The sequence below is a fragment of the Tauraco erythrolophus genome, chromosome 4 (genome assembly GCF_009769465.1).
Source record: "Tauraco erythrolophus isolate bTauEry1 chromosome 4, bTauEry1.pri, whole genome shotgun sequence".
Classification (NCBI taxonomy): Eukaryota; Metazoa; Chordata; class Aves; order Musophagiformes; family Musophagidae; genus Tauraco; species Tauraco erythrolophus.
In genome coordinates, this window is record NC_141468.1 from 32,054,434 (window position 1) to 32,073,953 (window position 19,520).

The 19,520-nt window shown below is 39.4% G+C and overlaps 1 protein-coding gene across 1 annotated transcript in view; it reads left to right on the plus strand.

Annotated features, from left to right (window-relative positions):
• The window catches only part of DOCK4 (dedicator of cytokinesis 4), a 261,513-nt gene extending 244,117 nt beyond the window's left edge, over positions 1-17,396 (plus strand). The window contains exons 44-54 of the mRNA XM_086609922.1: positions 2,668-2,751; positions 4,584-4,703; positions 5,062-5,183; positions 5,448-5,568; positions 6,094-6,175; positions 6,393-6,502; positions 7,678-7,845; positions 10,034-10,106; positions 12,603-12,716; positions 13,638-13,699; positions 16,971-17,396. Coding sequence (XP_086466048.1) covers positions 2,668-2,751; positions 4,584-4,703; positions 5,062-5,183; positions 5,448-5,568; positions 6,094-6,175; positions 6,393-6,502; positions 7,678-7,845; positions 10,034-10,106; positions 12,603-12,716; positions 13,638-13,699; positions 16,971-17,396 — 1,482 coding nt within the window. The remainder of the gene's footprint in view (positions 1-2,667; positions 2,752-4,583; positions 4,704-5,061; positions 5,184-5,447; positions 5,569-6,093; positions 6,176-6,392; positions 6,503-7,677; positions 7,846-10,033; positions 10,107-12,602; positions 12,717-13,637; positions 13,700-16,970) is intronic.
• The last annotated feature ends 2,124 nt before the right edge of the window (positions 17,397-19,520 follow it).

Below are 19,520 nucleotides of genomic sequence, written 5' to 3' on the forward strand. Positions count from 1 at the left end.
AAGCAGTACCATGTTTGATGCTTCCCAGCTGCTTTTAAATCACAACAACAAAACTGTTTAGCATTGTGAAGCATCACAACGGGAGTCCCTTGAGAAATACAGTCATGTCAGAGCTATGTCTGGTTTGAATTAGCAGTGTCGGAGCCAGGTCAGTGTCTCTGCATAGTTCTCCATTCTTCACGAGCATATTAAAGGTTCTAGCTTTCTCCTTTCTTATTGTTGTTCTTAGCTGCCATTCTTGATCTCCTAGACAGTCTTTGTGTTTCAATTCCCTTCTGTCCTTTCCTTCTCACTCTTGCTATATATCTAAAATAGGACTTTTCACCAGTTTGTGTTGTAAACATCAAAACTGATAGCAATAGTTGTGAGATTTGGGTTTTTTTTCTATTTCACCCTCATTCTCTTTGCATGTCCTTTTTTCAGTCTTTATATGTCTTCTTGCTGTTTTGCCTCTTCTTATCTTCTGTCTTCCTGTTTTCCTCCCCTCTGTAAATGCTTTTCTCTGCCTGCCTCACTTGCTTTTGCCTTCTGCCCTACACAAAGCTCAAAACTCAATCAGTCTTGGAGCATGTGGTCTTGAGGTAAGCATGACCATATCTTTACAGATATCCTCCTTCCCTTCAGGCAACTTCCCAGCTTTAAGATGCGTAAGACCCAGCAAATAACATCCTTTGACCTGCTGCTGCCTTCTTGGTTCTGCCTTCTTTTCCCTTTTCTTTCCTCTGTTTCCCTTTTTATTTTTTATTTTTTTTCTTCTCCTCTCCTGATGAGGTAAAAGCAGCCATCTCTAATTATTCAGCACTTTTGCCTGTATTGCAGTTGTTAAAGCTGCACTTTCATTGGTTTCAATTCAGGAAGATATTTCAGGAAAATTTGCAGAAGTAATAGGTATTATGCAGCACTTTTGCCTGTATTGCAGTTGTTAAAGCTACGCTTTCACTGGTTTCAATTCAGGAAGAGATTTCAGGAAAATTTGCAGAAGTAACAGTTATTATGCAGCACTTTCATGTGTGCTAAAAAATGGCTGTAGACTGAACGACTGACTTTTTAATTTTTTTCTAAACACTGCTGGAAGAGGATAAAGAGTGTGGTTTGTGCCTGCTAACACCTCCCAAACAGCAATTTGTACTTTTCTTTTAGCTCCTTTATGTGTGTGAGAAGAGTAGAGGCACTTTCATGATTAATTATTGAAAACCACTGGTTCAAAGGATGTTACTGGATTTAGTCAAATTCTGATTTTTATTTTTTTGTAAAGTACTGGTGATTTTGTTTGAAGTTAGATTATTACGGCTCTGACTCATATTATAGATCTGTACAAATCTCAGCCCAAAACCACTGGGACACCACCTGCTTGATATTGAAAGAACATTAAGCTTGTAGCTGAGGGAAAAAAACCATCATCTGGCAGAAGTTTGGGATTTGGGATTTTAGCAAGTATCAGAGGGCTCCTTTTAACAATTTAAACATGAATTCTTATAATTTTACACATCTGCAGTGAAAGGACCATGTGAAATAAATGTTCTTCGTTACAGTATCAGAATTTTCTAGACAGGTCTCAGCACTTCCTTATTACGGGTTGTCACAGTATGAAACTTCAAAACTGAATCAGAGAAAGGAGTGTATTTATCTCCAGCTCCACTGCTTCCCATATTTTCAAGTGATTCTGCATAGCAAAGATTTTAACAGCTAAAGTTGGATGGAGAACCTTGTAAGAAGTATAGGAAGAGAAACGCTAAGACAGGTGCAAAAGAAGAACACAGTGCAGAGGAGAGGAGTCGCTATTATCCTCTCAACTCTATGGAGAGAAAACCATGTGTATGTATAGGTATGCATACAGACACCTTTTGTGACAAATACAGCTTTGAGAATGTCTAGAAATCTCTCAGATTAGCAGATGGACATCTTCTTTACAGGGTAACATCAGGAATTGCTGTAAACTCAATACAGTCCCATTGTAGGGTAGGATAGTTGCCATGTTAAGAAAGACGCAATTGTGGACAAAGAGGGGAGTGCTATGTCCAGGCTGTTCCTGTAAAATGGCTTCCAAGTACTATAGCCGTTACATTTTGAGCATTGGAGATGGGGTGGAAAACCATGTAAGCTCATGAACACACCTGGGTGTTGGTCAGATTCTCCTGAAGTGAAAAGTGTGGCTTTTTGATATCAATGTCACTGAGTTCTTTAAAACATTATTTATATTAAGAGTGAATAAGAAGATAATGTCACAGCTCCAGTACATATAATAGCATACAATTTCACATTGTTCTTAAGGTATCTTTATATTTAAGGTGTAATGAAGCTCCTAGTATGAAAAGAGAGGAAAATGTAACTCTCTGTAATTTGAAACTCCTACAGCACAATTAATGGGGGAGAGATGTTTAGTTCAGGTAACCTGTTTAGTTTCAACTCTGATTTGGAGGTTTCCAAATTTGATTCAGGATCTGTCCTTGATATTGAACAACTGGTAAATTCCACTCAAGCATGGCTATGTTTTGTTTGCCCATAGTCTTCACCAATGTGTATGTGTATAATTAATTATTTAGCATTTATTATCCTCTGTTCCAGTAGAAAGGAGCTCTTGTTTTGAAAATATAACCTAGGAACTTGTTTAAAAAAAACAGTGATGTGGTTTTACTGTATGTTACTTTGTGATTTTATTCTGCTTAGGCATTCTTTGTCAAAGAATACATCTTGAACCATCCAGAGGATGGAGAGAAGATCACACGCTTGAGAGAGCTGATGCTCGAGCAGGTAAAGTGGGTGAAAGACTGAGTAGGTGGCCTGCTCAACTGTTCTAGCTAAAAGTGTTCCAGAATAAAATACAGAATTTCAGAGGTTAATAATTTCCCAGTGGTCTTCAGTATTTTCTGAATTAGATTCCCAGTAGACAGCAACTTCCTATACAAGCAGGTTTCTGGGTCACGTTAATATTTTTTCCCTAGTCCTTTTCATCATCATCTTAATCACTTCAAACTATTCTAAATTAAAGGTTGAATGAGAGACAAGTTTTTTGTCTTGTGATGCTCATATGCAAATATTTGCACAACATATTTTACCACTACTACAGAATAAACATTATCTCATTGAAATGTTTGGTGGCTTCAGCAAATATTTGTATGATGTGTTTTACCAATACTACAGAACAAACATTTTCACTACAAGGTTTAGCATAAGAGCAAAAAAACCTGAAAAATTTGTTACAGTGGAAGATATCTAATAATAATTGCCAAAGTAAGTAGGCAGTAAAATAAACACCATGTGAGTAAATTAAACATTATTCTTTTATTATTTCTTCATTTACTTATAAGACAGTGACCTACCAGCCTCAAATATGAAGTGTCTCTACTCGGAAATGCTGAAAAAAATATTTTGATCAAAGGATCTTACTAAGTATTTGAGCTTTTTTAACTGACATTTCCTTATCTTTGTTCTGTGCAGCATGTTGAAATTTCAAACTTTATTGACAGTTTGGGATAAAGATGTCAGAGTATTGGAATTTAGCAAGATGGAAATGCCATTTTCCATCAACACTGTGGTATCTTTTGGTCAGGTCAGCCGAAGGGACAGATTCTCAGACAGTATAAATCAGAATAGGTTCACTAAGCTCCCTTTAATTTCATTTAGATAACATACAGTAATTTACATTGCAGTTTTGGTTTTTCAAGCTATAGTTAATCTCACTAACCCTTCCAATTTAAAACCGGAGTTAATAACTTCCTGGGACAAAAATGCAAATTCCAAGTGATAGCACTTGAACTCCGCCTGGCACCCGCAGATGATTTAACAGGAAACACGGAGCATTCAGAAGGGCCAGGATGGCTGTGTGTGCAGATGGATGAGCTGCAATCCTGACCTCGGGTCAGCGATGCTGCGCAGCTGCGTGCCCGCTCACAGGCTGCCTGGAAGTGTCAGCTAGTAGCTCTCATCCAAAGGTATTACAGCATAGTGCAGCTATTTTGTTTTTAAATTTGAGTTTATCTGATTCCTCGTGGAACCAATTTGGTATTTTAAATGCCTGACCAAATTTGAACAAGATTAGAGTTTTAGCAGTGTTTTTCTGAAGCCTGTTGTGCCTTGCATCAAGAATATACATAAAGCCACCACTTACAGAGGTCTCTGAGGAGTTGGAAAAGGATAAAGAACCATGGACTTCATTGAAAATATGTTACAGGGTCGCTGGTGATGTGGCCATTGCTGTTGTTTCATGCTTTTTGTAACTGTCCTTGTAGAAAATAGCTTTTATTTAGGGTTCAGAACTACTCCTCTGTAAAGTTGCTGTTTAGCCAGGTTTTTCAGTACATTATCCGTAGTGGGTTTTATATTAGAGTTGAATTCATATAGGCCAAATCTTCAGGGAAGCTGAATAGTAAAATGGGAAGAAATATATAAATCCTCGTGTATTACTGGTTTTGGTCTTAGGCCTTCTTTGATTACAGGTTTGTCAGGGATTTAGATAGATGCTTTTAATAGAATGTGTATTTTGTTGTGGGTTTTTTTTTTTATTAGTATCTTAATTGATGATGAAAACGTAAAGATGGATCAAAAATGTCTTTTTCCCCCCATTCCTCCTGTCTCTTCTGCAGGCCCAGATTCTAGAATTTGGCTTGGCAGTGCATGAGAAGGTGGTGCCGCAGGACATGAGGCCGTTGCACAAAAAGCTGGTGGATCAGTTCTTTGTGATGAAATCAAGCTTGGGAATACAGGTACATGAGCAGGTGCATGGATAAACCAGGAAGCCGTTTAGCTGCATTAAGGGTTGTTCAATTTTCCTAAGCAACAAATAGTGACATCTTTTGGTTTTTTGTCCACATTACATCTTGTCACATTCTTACAGTGCTACAAAGCGAAGAGAGTCAATAAACTTTCCAAGCAGTGCAGAGAAAAATAGTCACATTTCACTAAAGGAAAAGAATCATCAGCAAAAAGTTAAAACATTTTTTTTACTAATGATGAAGCTGATCCAAAATACAGATGTAACTACTCAAATGACTATCTGTATCTTACAAAATGTCTAATGATATTATGTTAATTTTAATTAATCTTCTTTTAACAACTTACCAGGAATTTTCTGCGTGTGTACAAGCTAGCCCTGTTCATTTCCCAAATGGAAGTCCTCGTGTATGCCGAAATTCCATACCTGTTTCTATGAGCCCTGACGGTGCCAGGGTAATACCACGACGCAGGCAAGTTAAAATACTAGAACTCGACAGGTTTTGTTACTCATGGAAGATGATCCGTAAAATACTTTTATTGTCTGCACACTTCCTCATGTGGTCCACCTGAAGTATCCTCAGTCATGAATAGCTGATAAATATTCTCTTTCTATCTCTCTTTCTCGACTAATAAATTCAAATTAAACTGTGGAGATTAATAAATGTGTTTTCAGATGAAAAATTTTGATTGGCAACTAGAGTTAACGATTTTGTATTTCATTATTCTTATAATAGTCCCTTAAGTTACCCAGCTGTCAATCGGTATTCATCCTCATCACTGTCATCCCAAGCTTCTGCTGAAGTCAGCAACATCACTGGGCAATCAGAAAGCTCCGATGAAGTTTTTAACATGCAGGTACAAATTATTGTCACTCTTCTAGCTAAACATAATCTTTCTTACAAGGCTATTTACTAAATTAATGCTTCTATTATTTCATTCAGAAATCTCAAAGTTATTGCTGATACTTCTTTTAAGAAACAGATCTTTAAATCGGCTGTTAACCTCCTTAAATTAGAAATAATTTTTTTATGTAACTGTTTCCTCTTCTTTAACTTAGAGCATGATATTTTTACAAAAGTAATAGGCAGCAGTGCACTAGGATGCAAAGTCATCTGACATTTCACAGACTTTTCTGTCCAGTTGTCACAGTTGTAATGTAATTATTGTAATATATTAATTACATTTGTATTTATTTGATATTTTACTACATCTTTGTGTAGTTACATCAGTGCTTTTTATACTGGTTTCCTGTTTTGAGGTACTGAGAAGCTAGTCTAACAAATCTCAAGTTCTTTGTTTTAGTGAAAAATATGTTATAAATTTTTGTTTTCCAAACCAGTAAGTGTGATGTGGTAACAACAGCATCTCTTCTATACACAGCCTAGTCCGTCTACCTCAAGCTTGAGTTCTACTCATTCTGCTTCACCTAATGTGACCAGTTCTGCTCCATCCAGTGCCAGAGGTCAGTGCTCATGTGCTGTGGTAAACCATATTCGGCGATACCTGACACATTACACAGCTGAATTTTCGTATGATATCACTGGTCAGACATCAGATTTAGCCAATTGTTTGAGGAATATGGATTATTTGAGACAGAGGATTTCTTTTTCATAAGCATAGAATCGAAATGTCTGAGTTTCACTGCATGAATTTAATCACTTGACACATTTATATTCTAGCCTCTCCTCTGTTGTCTGACAAACATAAGCATTCCCGAGAAAACTCTTGCCTGTCCCCCAGAGAGAGGCCCTGCAGTGCCATCTACCCTACTGCTTCGGAAACCTCACAGGTAGGAAGCTTGTTGGGAGTCCTCTGAACACAAGTAGCTAAGAAGGTGATAAAGGTGCTTGTTGAACTTCAAGCAGGTTCAGTGTCTGCTCGCTGCTGTTAATTTTCAAGTTTTTTTTTCTGTTTCTATAAGCAAATACTCTAAAACATTTTATACACGAAAGAGATGTGAATAGAATACACGATGCTGGATCACGTTTCTGCTTGCTTTGTCTAGGTTTAGATCTGTTTTTTGATATTTACTCACTGCAGTGAGAGTGAGGTGCAAAGACTGGCCAAGTGATACAGCCTGCTTGTGCGAAACAGCAGCTGTATTGAGCAGATTTGTTCAATCTAGGGAAGAAGAAAGAAAGAAAAACTGTTATCGTGGCAATTGTCCATGTTGACCTCTCCTTTATTTCTTCTGAAATAGCTAATCCTAGCCACTGTGAGATAATAACCCACTCCATGTGGCAATTGCTATTTTTCAGTGCAGTTTCAGAAAAGAAAGACAGATGTTTTGTTATTCCAGAGAAAAGAGAGAGTTGTGTTCTTACCTTAAAATTACTACGTAGGCTACATAGGTCTGTATGAAATTTGTATCTTTTGAGTTGTCTGAAATGCAAAATGAGCTTGCTGAGTTGGCCAATTTTAGGTCCTTATTTCATCTTTTCTTCTTAATGGACCTACTTTCCTAAAGTGCTTTCCTTTAACACAGTTGCTGTTTTAATCTGTGCCGTCACACAATACATCTCTTGCTGAAGCTGAGAAAGATGAGAACATAAGTACAGTGTGAAAGGCCGTCCTCTCAACACTCCCATTTCCACCAGAAATTTTGCCTCTGATAAAAAACAACTTAGTAGTCCAGGATCTTTTATTTTAGAAATTATTTATTGGTTTCTCATTAGTCGTTTTCTTGTCCCTTGCTTCTTCAGTTATCAAATTGGCTCTTGATTTAATATTTTCCTCTTTTCTATTTAAGTCCTCATGCTGTTACCTGAGGGCTTAAGAAGTAATACTGAAGCTTAGCCAGACTTAAGGGCAGTTCTCAGGAACTACTTACTGACATATCTATTGGGCACTTTCTCAGTGGTAGTGGAGCCAAACGAACATACAGGAAAGACCAGGAGATGTTCTTGCAAAAAAGCAGCTTTACAGTTTGCCGCAAAGAAAAAATTATCCCATTTTTGCTCCCAGACTGCAAACTCTTGCTTTGCCAAGTGGAATGTGACTTCTATCCCCTCCTCTACCCGAGATTCGATAAGGGAGGCTGAGGAGCTCGTAGGCCCAGTCTCCACTCTCTCTGAGACTCGCCCGGCAGGAAAGTCTCCCAATCTGTCTCTACCCTCAGTGTCTCAAGAGAGGGTAAGTAGAAAATTAACTTGCTCGTACAGTGAAGTGTGTTTCAAAGGTGAGAAGGTCTGACAATGTCTTTCTGCCCTCGTAACCATAAATGAGGATATGTGTTTGTGTGGAAAGGTGCAATTCTTTCTCTGATGTTCTATTCCCTGAGCAGTAAAAATGGACTGTGATCAGAAACAAAATTCTGATTCTCTGCCTTCTGATTAAGGGGAAAAGACATCCTCAGGACAATTGTAAGGAGATACCTTAGAGATACCTGCAACTCTCATTAGAATTTAGGTGCTCAAACTATTCCTTGTCCTTTCTATTTTAATTCTAACACCAGTTAACTTCAACAGTCTCGCTTGGAGCTTCACACTAAATTAATGAGGAAAGGACCACCCGTTTATGAACATCTTTGTTACAGCTTAATGAATGCAATTTTCACACTAGTTTTTCAACCAGGAAATATGAGATACACAGGCAAATTCCTGCACTACAAGTCCAAATCAAGTCCTTTCAGGCTGTAGCTTCTTCATTTAAGGAAGTTTGATGGACTTTATAGAACAGGACCACAGCAGTACTGCATCTGCTTCCCTTATGACCTTGAGCATCAATTTCAATCTATGTTCAGCTGTTTTCAGTCAACATCCATTTGTGCTTGCTTTTTGATCTCTGGCTGAGCAATTGTACAGTGTCTGTCCAGCTCTTCTCATACCCTGAAGAGGAATGCCTACTGTCATTGACTGGTCAACAATCTTCCTTAGTTTTTGCACTATTATTCTTCCTAATGGAGCTTTTTGGGTTTCATATTCTGGGGTTTTCTTACATCTCGTTAAACATCCTGTGATTGCTCTTGTTCTTCTATATGGTTTTATATTTCATTATTTTAGTATGTCCTCGTTTCTCTGTATTTCATTCAGCTTTTGTCTCTTTATCTCCTCCAATTTCAGTTGCTTTTTCAACCTTTGCTCTTTACCTTCACACCAGAAAACACTCTTCAGCACTTGCCTCCCAGATCCTCGTGCACTGCAGACTCACTAGGCAGTGAATGTTCAATCCAGACGAGGCAGGAACATATGATCATGTTTTCTCTCTTATTAGAGTACACATGTAGTTACCCCACCTCAGTTTAATGGTAACTCCAGGCAAACAGATATTACCTGGTCCAGTATGACTCTAGTACAGCACAGATAGGCAAACCTAGTGTATCTCAAAGTCAACCGAAGCATTCTCATTCATTCTCATAAAACCGAAGCATTTTAAGTCAAGTTGAATTGCCCAAGCATTTATTCCTCACTTTGTAGCATGGAGCTGCAACATGTTAGATCAATGATGATTACTGTGCAGCTGGATTTGCCATCTTGTGGAACCACAGGATAGTGCCTCACTGACTTGGCATGGTTCTCTGGATGCTGGAAGGAGGTACAAGAATAGGATTCATTTTGATTTTAAATTTCACTGATTGTCTGATTTCTCTTCCAAAAAAAGGAAGAAAAAAAAGGTAAAGTTTATCTATTCTTATTTCCTTTGGAACGTACTTCTGAATTACTTGTAGGATTAACTGTATGCTGTTTACATCTGTTATCAAGATAAACTAGTGATTTACGGATTATTTGAATTCTGCCAAAAGAAATAGCTAGTGGGATTTTAAAATTGTTTCATAAATTTACTGGGTTGTTTTTTTTTTTTAAATGAATATTCAGAAAAGGAAAGACAAACACACTTTATGGGTAAGCTCTTATCCAAAAGAGAAGTAAGAACACTGCTACCAAAAAAGACAAGGTTGGAAATAATACACAGTGGTCTTCTAAGATAACAGCTATAATTTGAATATTGTCAAACATTACACCTTTTTCATGTCCTAATTCTGCAACAAAACTACTGCAAATCTATCCCTGCACTTGTTTAGTAATCTATCAAGATATCACTTGAGAATGAGCCTTATTTTGTTTTTAGGGAGCTGGAAACTGTCAGAACTCAGTATGTAATAGTCCTCCCTCTGAATCCAGTGTGTATGTACAGTTTTCAGAAAACTAGTCTACTCCCTATTTGTATGCATATTTTTATTAAACTATTTATGTCCTTAGGTGATATTTATCACTCTACCTCCAAATTAGACCTGTGTGGTGGGGATAATATATTTGTTTTCTTAAAGGCTACTGAAATGCAACAGCAGCTATGCACAAACCGTGCTGTTCTCAATTTACAGAGAATGCTGTTTAATCATATTGGAGACGGTGCTTTGCCACGAAGTGATTCCAATCTGCCTGGCCCTGACAAAGGTGAGTGGAAATGCTGCACCATACCAATCTTGGAAGCAATGAAAATATATTTGATTTGTCATATTCCTGTAGAATGCCAATTCTTTTGAGCACATGCTGTCATCTCCAATTTCGAAACATTCTAACTAACTAAATTATGCTAACACTCTAAGTTTCAAAACACTTTGCCAAAAAGAGGGAATGTGGTGTTTGAACAAGTGTTACACTCAGAAGGGCCCAGAGGTTTGCAGGAAGGGGTGATGGAGCAGCAGGTTCCAGCAGGCTCCCTGTGAGAGCTGTCCTTTCTGCTTCTCAAGAGAGGCATATGCGTTGATGAACTTCTGGAGACTGGGACAGAGAGAAGCTAAAGAGATGGATAGAGTCCTGAAGTTTGGTACCTGCAGGTCCTCTTTATCAAATATAAGTCACTGTGCTTTTGCTTACACTTTGATGGAAAAGATCAGTTTGTGGTTTGTTGGGGGTTTTTTTAATTTTTTAAATTAGAATAAATAAGAAATCTATTAATTTCCATAGACAAAATATTGCCTTATGTAATCTTGCACGTGGGAAAATTCAGTATTGTTGGCACAGTTATTGTGCCACGATTTCATTACGCACTCCGCATCCATAATATGCTCCACCATTTGATTATGTGCTGCCCTTTGTGGTACCCTGAATAAAGGATACAGTGTAACAGGTGTATTGAAAATAAATATTTTAAGAATATACTGTAACAAGAACTGACCAGGAATCAGATTTTCATCAATAAGAGCTGATTTTTATAAGTATTTTTGTGTCCAAGTTTTTATGAAGGCTCAAGTGTGGAATGTTTCACACTTGAGCCTTCATAAAAACTGAAGGGCTGAAAAACATATGAAATAATTTAGCATGGAAATGGCAGAAGTTTTCCACTGGCCTATGCAGCCAAGTACATTACAGAATTATTAAAATAAAATATTCTCTCCTGGAGACTATAGCAGTCCAAAGAACTGACTGCTTGGATGACTTAAAAGAAAAAATTGGCTTGTCAAGAGATTCAGGCATTTGAAGTACCTAGGTCTGATGCCAAGTCATTTTTAGGACGAAGGCAAACCATACTGCTAGGTGACAGCCTACATTAAAAAGCAAACAATGGATTGCATATTTTGGCAATAAAAAAGGAAAATGGTCCTCTAGAAAACAGATTATTCTGTGCACTGTTCTCAGGGACAACTAATGTGCAATTATACTGTAACAATATTGTTACAGATATGAAACAAATATTATTTGTACTGTACTTTTTGTGTTAAGTCAGGTATATACTGGTATAGTGGGACTGCAGTCCTTCTGAGAGCCCTTGGTGTTGCTGTAACAGCAGTAATTGATACCATCCGTTAGCAACAATACTCTGCTTTTCGCTTCATCTTTGTAAATGAGCACAGAGTCCTTGCCTGTGGTTCTCTACTCACAACTATGAAACAAGCAGACAAGGAGGAAACTGTCATGGCAAGGCAAGAAGTTTGAGGCTTTGAAGGCGAGGGGTTTTGGGTGGGTTTTTGGAGGAGAAGGGGAAGGTTTGAAGCAGGTGGTTTTTTCACTTTTTTACAAGATGTGTAAGAAAAATTGTGGGGTTTAAGTTAGCTTTTGTCCATGTTAGATGCCTTGTCTTTCAGTCTATCTGACTTCTTTTCGATATTGGTGGCTCCTTGATAACATGAAATAAGCCACTTCTATTAAGGAAGCTGTTCCAGGCCTTATGGGATCATTCAATTAAAGTCCTGGAATTTGGTAAAGGTAACATAGACAAATACAACAGCCAATTTTATGCATGTCAAGATGATAATGCACATGATCGAGCGGAGATCCTTGACCATGGGTACAAACAGTTTATATAAATTTTCTCAGTCCACAATAATTTCTTAATTTGATTTTTTTTTCCTCCAGGCACTTTAGTTTCTTTCGATTTTTTCCTCCCTTCATTTTATGCCCTTCTTTCCATCTTCTTTCAATTCTGAATTTGTAGCCAATGCAGGCAGCAAAAGAGCGTTAGCACTGAAAGCTTTCTGAGGAAGATTGATTGGAATTTGGCAAGTTCCTTTCTTTAGTCCCTCTGCACATAAAATGAGTTAATGGAAACAGTTTATGAATAGTCTGTTCCCCTCTGTCTAGAAACCTCTAAATAAGAGTCTGGCGCAAAGATAAACTGATTATATTAACAGGCTTCAGGCTTATCTTCCTTTGTGGCTGGATTTGCAGTGCACCAGAGCGCTCTCTCAGCTGCTACTGTTGTTGAGGGTCCCAACTGCTATGCAGTCGCAAACTGACGTGAGAGCCAGATGCTTACATCAGGCAACCCAGGAGATTGACAGCCATTATTTAAGAGCTTTTCAAATGCTGATGTAATCATGAGAGCTTTTCAGGCATGCTTGTTAAGTTGTTTAACGTTTTCACTCCATATATTTTTACCCTCATGGATAAAGGCAAGTCAGAGAGCTAGAAGTGTTGATGCCTATTGCCAGCTTTTTCATTCTCTTCCAGCTGTAAACACCACCCCCAGCAGCTGGAGCCTGGACAGTGGGAAGGAAGCCAGAAACGCATCAGAAAGTGGAAAGCTTATATCTCCTCCTGTACCACCAAGACCTGCACAGACTGGTGAGTTAGTGGACATTTCAGGCTAAGCTCCAGTAAAAAAAAGATTTACTTGAGGGCTTAGATTCTTTCCGCTCTGATTTAATGTTTAACTTCTTGGGCTGGTTAATTTATTATTTGGTTACTTACATGGAAGGCTGCAGAACTGCCTCCACAGGTATTTTCATCTCATTAACGTTCTCTGTAGCTTTGTGTTTCCAATACTCTGCCCCTTCACTTAATGGCTGAGTGGTTTCAGACCATTTGTGCTGGTACTAGGGAGGATGATCAAATTTAGTCTTTTGATCTTATGACAATTGGAGGTTAGCAATCACTAACCACGAAGAATCTTACTGGACAGAAAATGCACAGCAATCATGGAAGTACCTGAGTTCTGTTACTATAACCAATTTGCCTTTCAAAAGATTAATTTCCATTTAAAGGAAAGGCTACTTAAGTGATACTACAAATACAATTGTTCTCAAGGGAATGAAGACACTTTTTGGGTTTTAGACTTATGACTCAAAGTATGTCCAGGCATGCATACTTTATATTTACAGGTAAATGTATTATATTTTTTTCTTATTTGACATACAAATATATAACATGCTTCTTAAGAACAAAAGGAGGGGAAAACTTATTATACTGACTTTTTTTTCATTCTGTTATCATTTGGTAGGATATAAACCAATTTACAGTGATACAAAATTTGTCAGAGAAGATGAATGCAGAAATTTCTTATACTTCATTGGTTGTACTGCAAGATAATCCTGGGAACAAAGTAAAATAAACAAAATCTCTAAAACTATTTGCAGCCATCGGGCAAGTACCTAGAGGGAACCACAGATAATGTTTGTGTATTGAATGATCTCCTATCCACTCAAAAAGATTTCTTAGTGAAAATTTTAATGCCAAGAGTGCACTGAAATCTTTCTGACTTTACAGCATCACCAGCAAGACACATAGCCTCCGTTTCCCCGTCTCCTGCTGGCAGATCACCAATGAAGGTACTGTCTTATTGCAGTGAATTGCCTTTGTAGGACAGGTCATATATGTTGTGGGGTAGATAGTATGTATTTAACATAAATTATTTGGTAATATATTATGTTTTCCTTTTATTATCATATGCCTGTACAAAAACCATTCACAAGAGTAAGTAGCCATGACAATCACAGCAGCTCTGAAGATTTTCGAAACTGCAGCCAAGAAACCTAATCTTCAGAATCTTTAGCCTCTCGATGTTAGGCTTCTCACCTACATGGGTAATCAAGCTCACCTGAGTCAGTGGACAGAAGGGGGTTAAAGAAGGAAATGTAAGAGTTGCCCGATGGTCCATCTAGTCCAGAATTCTGTATCTAACAGTGGCAAAGGGGAGATGCCAGCTAAGGAGAACCTGTTGTGCAACCCATTCCTCTTACTCTTCCAGCATCCAGAGCTGCTGCATTAGAAGGTGTGTTAGAGGGTAATCCCTGCTTCAGTCATTTTAATATCCATTTCCCCTGCAGAACAATCCAGGGAGGTTGTGTAAGAAGTTGGAATTAGTTTGAAGCCTACCAGTAGGGAACATTAAGCACAGGCTGTGAATAAACATTGGTTCTTCTCTGGCAGATAAACACCCATAGCAATTGGGGATCCAGGCTAAACTGAGCAGGTTTCATTTGTATTTCAAGATATTTGAATGTGTCAGTACCCGCTTGTTGCACAACAGCTTATTTATTGGAAAACTTGAGCAGGAAATCTGTCTCTTCTGCAGCACTGGAGGACACGAACACGCAGCCTGCATATTCCATGCAAACCCCTGTATCGACAAACTGCACAACTTTAGTCTCGGCAATAGCCTCCACCACCCCATAGAAGCAGAGATAATTCTGCGGTTAGAAATATGAGGGACAACAACCTGGAAGGAGAGCAAATAGAAAGGAGCATGACTGGTGCTTCAGGCACTCAGGTGTGGAGCAGAGGGAGGCAGCCCTGCCAAAGTGGTCTCTCAGCTACCCAATGCCTAACTAATGCTGCAGAGGTACACATCTCCTGAGGAGGACGAAAGTGGCACTCAAAAATGCCTCCTTTCCGCTTGAGGTCCCTAATCACAAGTCTTCAGTCATTCTCCTGTTTGTCATCCTGGGAACCTGCAGCATTTCCACTTGTGGCTGCGTGGGGGTCCAAGTTCAATACAGAGCAATCGTGCGGGCCATCAGAGTGCCCCGTAGCCCTGTTACTTAGTATACCCTCTGCTGAAGTGAGCACCGATCTCAGGTTTCGCACTAACTGCTTGCTAGGAAGCCCTTCAGAGCGTTAGAATCTTGTAGAAAAGGTGAGCGACTGTTCCGTTTTTCCTGAATCGACTCAGTACTGATGATTCTTCGGGTTGTTTGAAGCTTGTCCTAGTGTTTCCTTCTAAAGGCCTGGACTGAATTTAAGCACTTTACAGCCAAAGTCTGGATTGCTGCTTGGGAGAGGAATGCTGGCCCAGAGTGCTTCTGGGAGTCACTGGATCTCACTTCGAGTATCCATGAATTTCCAGACTGTTTTGGTGTCTAGACTGTTGCTCACTACTGGTACAAGCAGTCTGCCCTGCTCTCAGGAACCAAATACTTACCGCTGCTCAGCTCCTAAATTGAAGCAGGCAGGGTTTACACATACTTGCTGTTGTTCTGGATGACAAAAGCAAGGTCCTAAATCATTTATCTATGGTCACTTAATCCAAGTGTCAAGTGTTCTTGGAACTTGAACCAATTACATCATTTATTTGAAAACCTTGACCCTGGACATTTTTAGGGGTAGGAGGGCAGCTGCAGCCTCCTCGCATGCAGAGGAATGGAACCAGAACCTGAAACATGTAGTTACAGAGGCTCCTCGCAATGTCTGAAATGTCTTCAACATGTATTGAGCTTTAAATAAAATTCGCTCTGCTTTTCCCTAGCCATGTACAGGGCTCAATTTTTAGCCTTTGTTCCAACAGTTATCTGCTGCCAGAGGAGGCCATCTTAACACAAAACCCATTGATGTAAATGAAGATTTTTTTTTTCCATTGCTTTCAGTGCACTGTGGATCCAGTCCTAGATGGATAACTAAAATTATCTCAACATCATAAAGTCAGTGCAGCCATCTCTATACACGCCTGCCCCTCTCCTTTTCCTCCCCTCCCCACCCTTTGATGCATGCCTCACACTCTCACCTCAAGCTGAGCAGCTGAGCGCCAACCAGTCTAACAAGAATTGGGGTGAGAAATGTGTCTTTGATGTGATTTCTCTATCCCTTTTTTAGCCTGTGCTTGAGGCCATTAAGTCTGGATTGTCTCGCATGGCTCCAGTCAAAATTAGATACGTTGCAAAAAAATTTAAACTTGCGAAGTATGGCCTAACACAGTTTTCTGTTGAAGTTGCTTCACTAGAATAGGACGGCTGGGTGTTTTTAGGTAGGGCTTTCCTGTCCCCGCCTTTTATTCGCCGTCAGCACTGTTGTTGCCGCTTGGCCCCTCGGCTCCCCGCCCCTCACCTTCCCCGCAGGCCCGCGAGGCGGCTGGTGCCGCCGTTGGCACCCTCGGCCCTGCGCCGGACCCTGTCCTGGAGACGGGAGGGAGGAGTGGCGGAGCAGCCGAGCTTCCAACTGCCGCCTGCAGCAGCAGCAGGGATGCCGCACCTCCCGCCTTCCTGCTGCTGCCCCCGGACAGGAGCTGCCGGCTGGACGGGGCGGGCGCGCAGCAGCGGCACCCGCTCCGCGCCTCACCTCCGGCATCGGCATTGCGACACGCTCGGAAACGATGCCACCATGTGAACGCACTTCTCATTGCATGACGGGGCACTAAAACTGTGAGGGGAAAGCTTCGGAAAAAACGAATTTGGCACATGAGAGGCTGCCGGAGCAGCAGTGACTGGGATGCAAGTGCTGCGCTTCGGCGTTAGAGGGCAGGACACCACTAGGTATGCCCCGCGCCCGGCGCTGCGCTTCACTTAAAGCCAGGAAAATTGAGGGTTCATTTTAAAGGCTTCCAGATTTTTCCAGACTATGATGATAGTAAGATAACGCTTAAATACAGTTTTGCCTCCACTTCCACGAATTACTGGCATGAGCACTGTTTAAGATGTATCTAGGCACTCTTGAGATGAGCTTTTTATTGGTTTCTTACTGGATCTTAATTAAACAGGGGCACAACCATTTATGTTTATCAAGCCTCAGAATCTGTGCACTGTATCTCTGGGTTCTCGGTCCGAGCGCAGAAACGCTCTACCTCATTTACTCCAGGTAAATTCTTCTTCTACCCTTTCTCTTGAGCAGGGGTCTGTGCAATCGTTCACACCGTCTCCAGTGGAGTATCATTCCTCGGGGCTCATATCCAACTCCCCAGTGCTGTCGGGGAGTTACAGCAGCGGCATCTCTTCGCTCAGCCGATGTAGCACGTCGGAGACATCAGGCTTCGAAAGCCAAGGCAGCGAACCAGCAGTGACTGTCCCAAGCTACAGCGTTTCCGAGGAGCCTGTGAGAAAAGAAAGTAAAACCCCGCCGCCTTACAGCGTGTACGAGCGGACTCTGAAGCGCCCCGTTCCTCTACCTCACAGCCTCTCCATCCCGCCCGCCGCGGACCCGCTGGCGCTGCCACCCAAGCCGCAGCTGGTCCGGCCAAACAATCTGGAAAACAGCAGCAGGAGGACTGAGCAGGTTCCCCGGCCCAGGCCTCTGCCCCGCAAAGTCTCTCAGCTATGAGAAGCCACTTTTATATTTAATTGCAACTGATTCTTTACCGTTTAAGAAATAATATTTTTTAAAAATGGTAAAACGCGTTTAGTTAGGCACTTTAATATTGCACCCACCTTTTCTTTTGAGTAATTTTGAAATGCTTATTAATATTATGTTGCACATTTGAAATGGAATTACTAATTTAGGTTGCCAGATATTATAGGAAGCATGAATGAAAGGATTTTTTTTTTTTTATTTCATGGCGGTAAATACTGATAAATGCTTTTATTTGTACTTTATTTTTATTTAAAAGATTGAATCTAAAAACCCTACAACTCTCATCTGAGACAGCCGAATGCTTCTGACAAAATACAGAATATACTGACTGGATCTTTACTACTAGAGATAAATGCACGCTTTCTAACAAAGTAGTCTGTAGACTAGGACGTTTCTGCAAGTAGGCTGAAAGTTGTTTCTCTTATCCGATGAACAAGTTGGTCATTTCAAATGTCTGTGGAAAAACAGAGATATAATGCAAGTTATACTGCAGAGAACTGTTGTAAGAACATGAATTGGAGTTTTTGAAACACACGCTTGATGGATGTTATTTTTAATATGGAGAAATACCTGCATTTCATTCAGCGTACAGCACCATTCTGGTGAATCTTGATAAGGTTTTGTGCCATTAGCGTATTACTGTACCTGACACATCCTTTTCTTTTTGAGGTGCAATTTATTTTTATTCTTCCAGTTAATTTTTTCGTTGTTGTTGTTGTTGCTTTGGTTTTGTTTTTTAAAAAGGTAGCAGGTTCTCTGCTGTTTCTGAAAGTTCACCCTAAAATACAATCTGTGTATGAAACATGTACAAGTGAATCATTCGTTTAACTTGTGGACAAGAATCAGTACTGACTAGTACCAAGGCAATACACTAAATTAACAAATTTTTAAAAATACAAATTACTGGATATTGATCAATAAATTTCAAAAGCTAATAGCAAAGGTCATTAATAATTCTGTAAAAACCTAGCAAAAATTCTGAACAGCTTTTTGGACGTGTATGTACCAGTGGAGTCAGGTTTTGGATTTGCTTTTTAGCTTGAGTTCATCACCATCATCTTTACTGTAGGAGAATGGTGTTTGGCCTTAAGTCGTGTTTTAGTAACTGCCATCTGAAGAGCTCTGGAAAGCTAATGCCAAGCCTTAGGAATGTGGAGGGGAAAAAAAAAAATCACAAAAACAAAAGCACCTTCTTTATGTATTTTTTGTATGCTCTTTCTTTTACTGACTGTCTAACATGTGCTTGGGAACAGGTGTATGAACTGCATTTTAAATCATGCTGTTAAAAATATTCTCCCTCTTTTGTTGGGAAGCTCATGTTGATTTTAGCTGTGTTTGATTTGTTGATAGTTTGACTGGAAGAAAGTGACCACTTTTTATATTCTCTCAATTAAACCTTCAGCAGTTGCAAGCTGTTGACGGTAGTTATAGAGGTTTTCTATAATAAATGTTCAAGTATTTTTGTACATAATTGGTAAATTTTAATAAGGAGTGTACCATTATGTGAAAAAGAAGCAAACAGTTGTGTATGCAGTAAGATTGTTATAATTATGCCAAATACTTTATGTATGGAAAAAAGAATATTTGTAAATATGTGCTTTTAACAATAATTCTGCCATATTGACTTTACAATTTTGAATGTCAGAAAAAATTAATATATGTTAAAATATTTATGTTTTAGTGAAAGTATTCATAACTTGAACGTATGAATTTTAGCTTTGTATCTTGCTGATTTCAAAGTCTGAAATTCCTTGAACTAGCTCTTGCTTTTTACTATAACATTTTTGTGTCTGTAACCACATCATAAAAGGTGTAGAAGCCTACATATTTATGCTGATATAAAAAAGTAATGCCTGAGATTTAAATAAGGTGTCACAAGTAAGATAACAAAGCTGCTTTGATTTTATCTTTTTCTCCCACCCCTGTGTAGTTTAATAGATTTTGTTGACTAGTGCTTGAGCACAGTATGAATCAGTGTTATTTGCTCCTGAAGCCATTTTTTTTTACTTCTGGCAGTGAGCAGAGTTGATGACTTTATCATTTGTGTGCATTACTGAAGTCAGCTTTGCAGCAAAACATTTCACAAAGTTTCTG